Raw genomic sequence first — 12,272 nt, 5'->3', positions numbered from 1 at the left:
GGCAGTACATAGTACGGTGTCGACATAAAAGTGGAATGTATATTTTTAGTAGCTCAGCTTATTGGAGAGTATATTGAGTTTATTTATTATATTGATGTAGTTTATATTTCGTTTTTTCACATCGGTGTATTGTATGGTAATAGGGTATTTGTAGTTCTTTAGAAACTCCTTCTTTTTTTGTTGTCCACATAATGCACGCGCTTGATACGCGGTGGTTTGGCTGCTGCAGCTCTTTACTATTAAAATTTCCCTCCCTTTATAACTGTTAATCCTATTTCCCTCCCATTATCACTGCTAATCCTACATAATATACTAGCATAATGACTTTGAGACCCCCACCACCTACACATTCCACAAGTAGTGACTAATCCCATATCTGCATTTGTCATTAATATGCTAAATTCCTCTGTTGATATGTAAACTCCTTTGTCAAGGCTCTCTCCTCCGACCCATTTTAAAAATACGCTGCCAAACTTAGCAGTGTTCATTAGGATGCTGTGTTTCCGACAGCCCTGTTCTGAGGACGGTTGCTTGTGTTGTGGCCGAAACGTCGTGAGAATTTTATCTTATTATGTTTTATTTTTATTATTTTCTTATCTCCCTTCTACGTCACTTTACCAAAAGAACCAAGAATATGAATCTATGCAATCACGAAAGCTTTAAATCGAAATATATAAGCCTTGGCTAGGCCCCGTGAACATTGTGGAGGTTAAGAGCTCACAAAGTGTCCGCATCCAGTTCGACTTAAACCTTTTTGTCTGCCTAACAGCGTCCCTTCATCTCTACTACCTGAGGACTGTGTTTCGGGTGCGCCCGACGAGCTGGGGCGAGTACCAGCGGATGTGGTACCTCAGGGGACTTCTCCTCCTTCTCCCGCAGGACTCCAGCACCTAGAATCCTTGGAGCAGCCAGTTGCACCAGCCGGAAGTGGCTCAAGGAGAGAGGAGCGACCGGCCTCTGCCCCTTCTTCTCTGGCCGGACCTCCTTCTTCTTCTTCTTCTCAGGAAGGGCCGGGGCCGTTAGGCCATCTTCAACCGGTCCCTGGGTCTCCTCACCCCCTCTGGTGGCCCCATTGACGAGGACCCGCTCAAAAACTGCCCGTTTTAAAATACTCTTGTCCTGCACGCCAGGATTGTCCACGCACCATCTGGTTGTGGTCTCACTCGCGAGCTGGGGGGGTCATTGGCTGACCCGGGCTCTTTCTGTGCTCGCGGGTGTGGGATTGTGCAGGCTGCCGAGAGAACGGGTCAGAACTTGTATATACCTATCTTCCCTTCTCTTTCCCCCCTCATGGACTATGTATAGCGTGTTGGGGTTGTTGTTCCAGCGCAGGTTGTTATTTGTTAATTGTTGATTTGTTGTTTTGATTTAAAATTGGAGGCCACACTTTTGGTAATTAAGAAATAATGATTAGCCGGGACGGCTGTATTTTATGAAGGTGGGGGGTAGTGTAGTGACATAAATACGCTCACTATAGTGTTAGCGCCAGCCACTATTACAGGAGTGCTGCCGAGCGCCGGGGACCTCCCAAGGGGTCTCGAGGGACATGTGATAGGGAGCCAGGAGCTGCTAACTTGATACAGGAGGTGGCGTGGCCGAGAGCGGGGCGAGGCCGCGGCCAGGGAAATAAAGGGGGAGACCCGACGGGGATCAGGGCTCGTTTGTGGGGATCGTCCTGGGGTCCCAGTCTCTTCGCTCTTCGTTCTTCACTCTTCATTCGCCGGGTTGAGTCTTACCTCTAAATCGTGGGTCAGGCAGCGTGTGTGCTGAATGGCCCGTTCATGATAGTTAACCTCTACGCACATAGCGAACAGTTTAGTAAAACCTATTTACAGAACCCGAAGTGGTTAGAGAAGTTGTTAATAAATGTGTTGCCTCCAACTCTAGTGTGTGCGCCTCTGTACGTCACACTACAATTATATAGGCGTTGTTTTTGAAACCAATTGGCCTTATTGCCAGAAAGGGTAAAAGCCTATTATTTTTTTCTTCATAATTTTGATAATACTGGAAAAAAAGGTCCCACGTAATACTGTATATGTTTTAGTTGGCCAAGTGACTGAGACAGAGAATTGCCGTGTCAGAGCACTCAGCCAGAAGTTTCGTTTCTAGGTTTTAGCCACTCACGATGAAAGCAAGTTTTAAAATGCAACACATTTTTAGTTAATATTGCATATAAACCCAACTATATCTTAAGACACCGTGCATTAAGTATTTATTTTATAAAGAGAAAAGTGAAAGCAAATTTCGTGAAAACACTTAGGTCTTAAATAGAGGCAGGAAGTCGACGTTATGGATGTCTGAGGAAGTCTGAGGAAATGCAGTTGTAGTCTATGGGAGTAGCAGAGAGACTTTACAAAAAAGCATTGGTTTCTGAAACAATGAGTACACAGAATGGGATGAAGTGAGATTAGAGGGGAGAGGGAAGAGAGTGCACATACAGGAGAACAGTGGAATGACAGGGGAGAAACAGGATAATTTTCTGATGTCTTGAATTCTTGTTCCCCTGGCCTTGCTGCAGTTGCCAGTTGGCGGTCAGGTCTTGTGTGGAACGGAACCAATCAGGCCTGGCTATGGGTCCTCTCGGATGGGAGACCCGGGGGGAGGGGGGTGGTGGGCAGTAGATCATGATAGTGATTCAACACTCAGGAAAATTACCTTTGGTGGGCCAAAGGGACATTGGTGGTACAGGGTCCATCTCAGAATTCCCTGTCATGGTGGCCCAAGAACTCCACCCAATCCACCTAGGGAACTGTAGCTTTACACAGTTCATGGGTTTAGAGGAATTACCTATACTCGTTGGTTCTTTCGGTAAAATCACGTAGGTATGTTGATGGGAGAGATTAGGCAGAAATATTAGGGGGATTAGCAAGTTAATGTCATGTCTATGTGTAACACAAGCTGCGGCGCTGCCAACTGCGCTGTGAGAAGCAAACGCAAGAGAACCACCGGAACGGTGGTCGCACCATTGAGACACACAGCCCATCACATAGCCAAAACCATCGATACATCGAGGCTAAGAGAGCAGAGGTGGCCATGTTAGTGAGACCCCAGCCCGTTAATGCAGAGGCACCCAACAAGGCAATGCAACTTGGAGAGTCGGAGATAACAGCCAAACGGCAGGGAAAAATGGAAGCACCACAGCAAGTTACGACCTTGCTTGGTTAATAACGTCCTTCCAATGATTGCTCAGCTTATACCCATCTTCTCGGTTGAAATTGTCTCTGTTTAAATATCTGGATGGCTTCATGGACGAATCTTTGATGGTAGCCCGAAGGTTTGCAGAGTACCTTGGTCTCGGAAAAAACAATACCGTGCGAGCCCAATGCGTTATAACAATTATCAGCCACGGCAGAGGTATTGGTTCTGCCGTGTTTCAAATCTGCCTTGTGTTCGCGAACATGGTCCGAGACATATCGTTTCATTTCCCCAATGTAACTGCTGCCGCAGACACAACTTAGTTTGTAGACATCAGGGTATTGCATGTCAGGCATGACATCTTTCACAGATGGGATCACATCACGGATTTTGTGTACTGTATTGAATTGGTCCTGGATCTTGTGTTTGTTTAAGATTTTGGAAATCTTTTGGAAACACCTGCTATGTATGGCAAGGTAATGGTTTTGATTGGGTCCTCAGATGGTTGTCTCCCCATGGTTGTGGATACAGCTTTGCGGATTGTGTGGTCTGAATATCCATTCATCTTGAGGGCTTGGTGTATGTTCTCTAGTTCACTAGCTAGGTGGCGCTGGTCGGAGATGCAGCGGGCCCTATGGTGTAGTGTTTTGATGAGGGAGTTCTTCTTGGCCGGATGGTGGTGGGAATCAGGCTTTAGATAGGAATCCGTGTGGGAGGCTTTCTTGTAGACGGAATGTCCCAACGAGCCATCAGTCCTCTTCTCGATCAATACATCCAGGAATGATAGCTTGCCGTCATTTTCCACTTCCATGGTGAATTTGATGTATGGGTGTGGAATTGATGTAGTTTAAAAATTAGTTCAGTGCTGGCTGGCCATGTGGCCAGATGACGAAAGTGTCATATACGTATCTTTTCCACAGGGAAGGACGTAGGATGGATGTCAGGATAGAATTACCTATCCAGAATTTCCACCAATTCAGCATAAAAGCTGAAGTGTGGAGCCAAACTATGTACGAATTAATAAATAAGCAGACGATACACTGCCTTCCCATTATACTTGTCTCACTGGATAAAACATTAAAGGGTATGTTATGCATCTCATCAGCCATATGGTTTGGGAATAGCCGTATGGCCAATGGATGTGTACAGACATCCTTTAATGTTTTTACGTGCAGAGACAGGCGGCATATTTTATGTGTATTTATTTTATGAGTTATATTCTCCACAACTATGCTAATGATTAATTTGTGTTATGTACCATTCATTCGTTCATCACGCATAGTCAGCGAAGAAGCATTGCGCCAAACGTGTGCCCTCTCGCAACAGCATTCGCATGAACTATTCTTGGCTGCCATACACTGGCGTCTCGAGTGATTTGTTTGATCAATGGATCGCAGTCCACTTCGAACGTCCACCGCCAACTGAAGTACGCTATTTGCTGTTGGAGTTTGCGCATCAATACAAGGTTACGTGTCCACAAAGTGATAGCCGTCTCCCTCGAACTGAGCTCTTGATCGCTAGGAGACCGGTCACATATTTCTGATGAAGTTGAACCATCGGATGCCAAGAAGGCTTCGCGTGTGGAAGGACTGCAGCTGATCTAAATCAGCTTGAAGCATTGTCCAGGCCTCCGCACCGTACAGCAACAAAACTGACAAAACACAGCACTAGTCAACTCTCAATCTGGTGCCCAGACTTAAACTTTTCTAGGATCAAATGCGATTCAAATCGCATTTGCTATACATTAATTGGGCTAATAAACTCTCAAACCTTAATTTGTGTGCCAAGTAAGCAAACGTTTAACCAGCCATAGGAGCTCCATGCAATAAAACTGTGATTTCCCTCACAACGTTAGGTTTCCGTGTATGTTGAACGCACTCAGCTCACAGTTGTTCCCTTCAAAGCCATTTGGGCAAATGCACGTGTACATCTTGACACCATCCTTGCAGATACCATTATTGAGGCACTGATTTGGATCACACTGGTTTCCATCTGCAGTGAAAGAAAACATTTCAATTCTCAGAGTAATTCTCAGACAGTTGCATTATATTGTGTACAACAATTACATTGAATAGCATTGTTTGTTGAATTATGGAAATGTTTCTGGTATAAAGGTAAATTTCTCCAGTATAAATAAATGAAGGGCAGTGGTCAGTATATCGATTAGGCATTTCATATAGTGGAATATATTCAGGGTCAGTTGATTATTCCTACAACGTGTTAATTAATTACTATGAAGTGTGCTACAATGTAAAAAAATTAACCCGTAAAAACAAAGTGTTTCACTATAAATCCTTTATATGCGTGGCATCGGTTTTATTTTATTATTCATTTCTGTTTTTCTTGAGTAAGAGTTTCATTTTTATCACATTGGTATTTGAAATAAAATATGAATTTTTTTTTTCCTAAAAAGTGGAAAATTTTGGAAACAAATTTTCACGAAAATAAATTGTCACGCACAACGAGTCTGTGTGCAAAATGTCAGCTCGATTGGATCACGGGAAGTGGGTCAAAAAACGACCGAAAGATTTGCACGGTCGAAAGCGCGCAAGCAAGTGAACTTAATATAAAGGATTTAAAAATGAACCCGTAAAAACAAAGTTTTTCACTATACTGTAAATCCTTTATATGCGTGGCGGCTAGAGTCCTCTCGTCCTCTGGCTTGAGATGGCTGCCACCTATGGGTCAGATGATTGCCTGCCACCATTAAGCAATTGGTAATTATATATAAAAAAAAATCCTAAAAAGTGTAACATTTTGGGAAAAAAATTTCACGAAAATACATTGTCACGCACAACGAGTCTGTGTGCAAAATGTCAGCTCGATTGGATCACGGGAAGTGGGTCAAAAAACGACCGAAAGATTTGCACGGTCGTAAGCGCGCAAGCAAGCAAGCAAGTGAACTTAATATAAAGGATTTAAAAATAAATTTTCACCCCTTAATGGAAGGTTTTTTTTGGGAGTTGGATAACTCTTCGTTAGATGTATTATTTGTAGTCTGTTCCTGAATCTTTATTATCGGTTGTTTCTTAATTTTATTTTGCCAATACATGTGAAATGGTCAATCTAAATTATATATTCTACCTTCAAATAGTCGATTAAATATCTGTTGAGCCAGCTTAAAGGCTTAAGTTAGTTTTTATATTTTCAATGTCTTATTAATTTCTTTCATTTCCGAATATGTTTTTTTCAAATACATGTTTTGTATTTAATTAGCGTATATCGTCATGTATTATCTAGGCATTGCAGTTATCTAGGTAGGCTGCTGTGCAAAAATCGCAGCTGGTTGTGAAGTCATCCACATGAAGGCGATTCAGTGGCATTCAACCAAGTTGTGCCACTGATCGCTCACGTGTGGCCCTGTTCTTAATCCCAGTGCACGCAGAGATATTACTTCAAGGGACACACAGAACATCATTGGGCAGATTATTGTGCTAAGGTTGTCCATGTGCCGATCAACTCATTGACGCAGCAATGCAGAGCCTCAACCTTGTCTCTACTGCGTCAGGTGCTGTAACTTTCTGACCCGTCCCTACTGGACAGAGTTATTCTGTCCCTATCAACGTGCAGTGTTGAGGTCAGCTGATAGTCATGACCCTGGCTCTGCATTCCCGGGGTCAGGCTGAAGAGGCGAGGGGGAGAGGTGAGGAGGCGAGGAGGAGAGGTGGAGAGGAGGAGAGGTGAGGAGGAGAAGGGGAGAAGTGAGAGGAGGTGATGAGGAGAGGCGAGGAGGAGAGGAGGCGAGGGGTGAGGAGAGACGAGGAGAGGTGAGGAGGAGAGGAGGCGAGGTGGAGGAGGAGAGGTGGAGAGGAGATGTGAGGTGAGGAGGAGATGAGGCGAGGGGGAGAGGTGAGGAGGCGAGGAGGCGAAACGAGGGGGAGAGGTAAGGAGGCGAGGAGGAGAGGCGAGGAGGTGGCTTTTGGTGTTATAACTTCGCGGCTTTGCAGCTCTGCCCCATCGCGCCAAAAGTTCGCCCACACTGTATGTACTGTACTTTGAACTTCTTTCTTACTGTACGTAGCCAAACGTGCTAATCGGAGATGGTTACTTTTAAATGAAGTCTTTTCGATGTATTTCTAAAATTTAGCCTCCTAATTTTATTCTGACATCTAATTATTATTTTACTGTTGTATAAAGAAAATTGTTACTTTCACATACTTTTTACATTATTTCATGAGTCGTTTAACATTTGTCCTTGTACAGTGAGGGAAAAAAGTATTTGATCCCCTGCTGATTTTGTACGTTTGCCCACTGACAAAGAAAGGATCACTATGAGACCTCCTTTACCAGTGGCAAAATATAGTAGTAGGTTTTTACCCTTTAAACTGGTACAAAACTGACACCTTTATACAAGGCATCATGTTTGCAATAACCACAACACAAGCAGTCAAAATGCAAACAAAAAGAAACAACTCTGATAATGATAATAATATGCACTGTCCTTGAAGTTGATTGACTGCTTGTGTTGTGGTTATTGCAAACATGATGCCTTGTATAAAGGTGTCAGTTTTGTACCAGTTTAAAGGGTAAAAACCTACTACTATATTTTTCCACTGGTAAAGGAGGTCTCATAGTGTAAATGCTTACCCCGAGCTCTCAATACTCTGATAGTGCGCTGTTTTTGAGTTGTACGCCTTTTGGCGTCATCTGGTCCAACACCAATGGAGGCTAGGCTCTCAGGAAAGGTGTCTCGGGTGTGGACCAATCAACTTCAAGAACAGTGCATATTATTATCATTATCAGAGTTGTTTCTTTTTGTTTGCATTTTGACTGCTTGTATTGTGGTTATTGCAAACATGATGCCTTGTATAAAGGTGTCAGTTTTGTACCAGTTTAAAGGGTAAAAACATACTACTACAAAGAAATGATCAGTCTATAATTTTAATGGTAGGTTTATTTGAACAATGAGAGACAGAATAAGAACAAATAAAATCCAGAAAAACGCATGTCAAAAATGTTATAATTGATTTGCATTTTAATGAGGGAAATAAGTATTTAACCCCCTCTCAAAAAAAAGATTTCTGGTTTCCAGGTGTCTTTTATACAGGTAACGAGCTGAGATTAGGAGCAGACTCTTAAAGGGAGTGCTCCTAATCTCAGCGTGTTACCTATGTAGGGGTTATTACGGGAGAAACGGCGGACAAGAAACACAGGGGTGTCGGTAACCGCACACACGGGTGGCCACACCGACGTCCGCACCCATTAACCACTGGGATCCCCCATTACCCCGCCCCTCCGAGGGGATCGCTATAAAAGGCGGGGAGCCAGAGAGCTCGGGGCCATTTCGACACGAAGCTGACCAGTGAAGACTGAAGAGTCGGAGATTAGGCCCTGGGACTCCCCGGTCTCGCTGCCCTTGTTAGGGCCGAGCTGGGAAAGCCAGCGGCGCGGCCCAAGAGCTCCCGGACCTCTGCCCTTGTAAGGGCAGGGCCGGCTTAGCTGGTGCCGAGATCTGTGCTTACCAGGGCCAGATCAAGATAGCCTCCCGTAGCCCAGTAGAGGTGGACTGGGGAGCAGGACAGAGGGCGTAGTACTAGGGTGGTTTCCCAGATAGTACGGGTGAAGGGGCCGTTACCCCTTCAACTATTGTGTCTGTCCCTGGTTTAATAAAGAGCGTGCCTCAACTCCGGCGTCCGCATCCCTGCTACTCACTACATCTGGCGTCAGGAGTGGTCCAAGACATGGATACAAGACGGACGACTCGTACCTAAGACCCCGGAGAGGACAACGACGAGGGAGAGGCGGTGCAAGACATCACCACCGATGTACCTGCACAACCGATGCCGGCTCCAACACTTGCGGGGCAGCCGGAGAGGGTCGGGACGTCGGCTGAGGAGTTGGCGATAGCCCACTCCCGACTGGCGGAGCTCCTGTATGCAGCGGCCGCCATGCTGGAGCAAATTACTCGCCTGGGGCCGGGGGGAGCGGCGCGGCGAGAAGACGGACAGCGCCCGCCAGAAACTCCCGCCTCTACGATGGCCCAAAGATTTGAAATTCCCGCCACGGGTACAGTAGGAGCTGAGGGAGGGGTCCCAGCTCGTCACGCAGGTGGCGGGGCCCAACCAGCAAGCGCCACGTCATCGGCGGAGGCGGGTCGCAGTGGCTGCCTATCAGCAGTCGCCAGGTCATCATCTGCAGACGACAGCACCGACCAAGCTGAACCCAGCGCGTCACCATCGGTGCGACCTCCATTAGGGTCTGCCATTGCTCAGCATACTGTCCATGGACACGGTACGAGTACTGGGAGATCATCGGAGACGGAGCCGACATTTCAGCAACGCCTGCCGGCCCTGCAGGTCTTTTCATCGAGCGGCGGCGATTGGGGTGGGTTCCAGCGACGTTTCCTCGCCCACCAAGAAATGGCTGGGTGGACGGACAACGAGGCGCTGTGTGCTCTCCCGGCGATGCTGGATGGCGACGCCCTGGGCACCCTCACCGCTGCACCCAAGTCGGCACGCTCCACGCTTCAGTCGGCGCTGCAGGTGCTGGCCACGGTTTATGGGCCGCCTTCCGATTGTCGCCAGCTTTTCTACGAGCGGCAGAAGGGCGACAAGGAGTCACCACTCACGTACCGCATGGCCCTGCTGTCGCTGGCAAAGGCGGCCTTCCCGCGCATGGATGAGGAGGGGATCGACGCGATGGTGGCCGAGAAAATTTTGCTGCTGGCCGACGACTTGAACTTCGTCATCCTGGCACAGGATGATGCGGACATGTCGTCACTACGGGCTGCAAGGAACATTCATGCCAATCTACTTTCCCAGCGGAGGAAGGCTAACAAGGCAGCTGCGGGACACACCGTGGCGGCGACCACCTCTGACTCTGAGGGGGGCTTTGCTGCGGGCCGTTCTGCGGGATGGCGGTCTGGCGGGCGACTGGCTCGGGTCATACACTATCTGGCCCGGTGTTGGTCTCCTCCTCGCTGGCAATCCCGTGCCTGTTGGGGACAGACTTTTTGGCCAAATTACCTATCAAAATTTTGATTGACCAGGGATGCATCGAGCTTCCATCGGGCCAACGTATAACGTTTCTGTCTTCCACCCCTGCCTTGCGTACTGCCTGTGCAATGGTACAGGCACTCGTTGCTCGAACGGTGCGCGTACCCCCGGGGGCACAGATGCTTGTGCCCCTGCGGTTGCGTCGGCCGTTCGCTAAAGGGGTCTCAGACCGGGGCATTATGCTGGGGCCATCTAGGGCCGGGGTGAATGGGCCTGATTTGGTGACGGCCCAGACTATTGTTAAAGGGGATGAGGACCCGTTTATCGCGGTCCTCAATGTCGGGACACGGACGGCGGTGGTTTCGCAGGGAACCGTGTTCGCACATGCGGTTCCGGTACCTGCGGAAACGCTGATCATAGGCCAGGTGGCCACCGATTCTCAGTCGCGACTGCCTTCAGACATTGACGAGGGTTGCCTGGAGACGCTGTGTGCTGAGTCACCTGACCTGTCCGACTCACAATGTTCTAAATTGCGCACCCTTTTGCGAGAATTTTCCGACGTCTTTAGTAAAACACAAATACGATATCGGATGTACCAATTTGCTGTGCCACCATATTGACACCGGTGACAACGCTCCTATCCGCCAAAATCCTTTTCGGTTAAGTCCCGCCGAAAAGGATCATGTCAAATTGGCTGTAGATGACATGTTGGCTTCTGACATTATTTCTCCCTCGACCAGCCCTTGGGGTGCACCCATAGTATTGGTTAAAAAGCACGATGGGTCCCTAAGGTTCTGCGTCGATTTCCGGCGTTTGAATAAAATCTCGGTGGCCGATGCTTACCCGCTTCCTCGAATGGACGAGTCTTTGGATGCCCTAGCGGGATTACGATTCTTCTCCACCTTGGACTTGCTCTCAGGGTTTTGGCAACTTCCCCTGGACGACGAATCGAAGCCCAAAACGGCTTTCCGAACGCCGCACGGCCTCTTCCAATTCAATCCGTTACCTATGGGATTACACTCCGCTCCCGCAACGTTCCAGCGCTTGATGGAATTGGTTCTCGCTGGCTTGCAATGGGAGGTGTGTTTGATTTACCTAGACGACGTTATCGTGTTCAGTAAGACGTTCGAGGAACATCTTGATAGGCTTCGGGCCGTCTTTCTCAAAATGCGCGCAGCTAATTTGAAATTCAAGCCACAAAAGTGCCATTTGCTGCGTGAATCTGTAAGATATTTGGGTCACATCGTCGTCCGGTCAGGCATCTCAACCGATCCCGCCAAAATGCGTTGTGTCAGCTCCTGGCCGACTCCCACCTTGGTGGGGGAGGTTAGAAGCTTCATCGGTTTCTCGTCATATTACCGCCGGTTTGTCCCGGAGTTCGCTTCCATCGCTAAGCCATTACATGCCTTAACGGCCAAGGGGGTGAAGTTTCATTGGGGGCTGGAGGAGGAGGCCGCCTTTAACACTCTTCGTGATGCCCTGGTGGGGGCTCCGCCGTTGAGTTACCCCGATTTTTCTCTACCCTTCGTGCTCGACACGGACGCGAGCAACACGGGGATTGGGGGCGTGCTTTCCCAAGTTGTGGGTGGCGTGGAGCGCATTGTGGCCTATGGTAGTAGAGTATTGTCTCCGGCCGAGCAGCGGTACTGCGTCACCCGCCGTGAACTGTTGGCTATTGTTTTCTTTATTCAACAGTACCGGCCATATCTGTACGGCCGGCATTTCACCGTCCGTACAGATCATGCGGCATTGCAGTATGCCCTGCGTATTCACCAGCCATCGGGGCAGTTGTCTCGATGGCTGGAGATTATTCAGGATTTCGATTTCGAAACAACGTATCGAAAGGGGATTCGCCACACCAATGCCGATGCCCTGTCATGCCTCCCGGTCGCTTCTGATTGCACTTGTTTCTTGGGCTCGGGGCGTTGCAAACCAGTGAGCGATGGCCAGGATCGGATTTTTGCGGCCACAGTTGAGGCCCCTTCGGACGCTGACCCTATTGCTGTGGGAGGGAAGGATTCCCTACTGGGCTTGTCGAGTGCGGAGTGGGGACGCCTCCAAATGGAGGATACGGCCCTCCTGGCGCTACGGCGTCACGCGGAAGGATCCGGTCAGGGGAAGTCGGGCGTTGACTCATGGGGGTTGTGCCAGGGCCTCCTCATGCATTGGGACGGAACGATCCGCCGCCACAGGCTGGTGGTG

At 48.2% G+C, this 12,272-nt stretch overlaps 1 protein-coding gene across 1 annotated transcript in view; it reads right to left on the bottom strand.

Moving 5' to 3' along the window:
- The window catches only part of LOC133347935 (coagulation factor X-like), a 66,925-nt gene that overhangs the window by 45,724 nt on the left and 8,929 nt on the right, over positions 1-12,272 (bottom strand). The window contains exon 6 of the mRNA XM_061560692.1: positions 5,014-5,127. Within this exon, the coding sequence (XP_061416676.1) occupies positions 5,014-5,127 (114 nt within the window). The remainder of the gene's footprint in view (positions 1-5,013; positions 5,128-12,272) is intronic.

The sequence above is a fragment of the Lethenteron reissneri genome, chromosome 26 (genome assembly GCF_015708825.2).
Source record: "Lethenteron reissneri isolate LAM-NWPU_2019-01 chromosome 26, ASM1570882v1, whole genome shotgun sequence".
NCBI classification, from domain to species: Eukaryota; Metazoa; Chordata; class Hyperoartia; order Petromyzontiformes; family Petromyzontidae; genus Lethenteron; species Lethenteron reissneri.
Note: the sequence above shows the minus strand (reverse complement) of the source record. Positions and strands in the feature narration are given on the sequence as shown.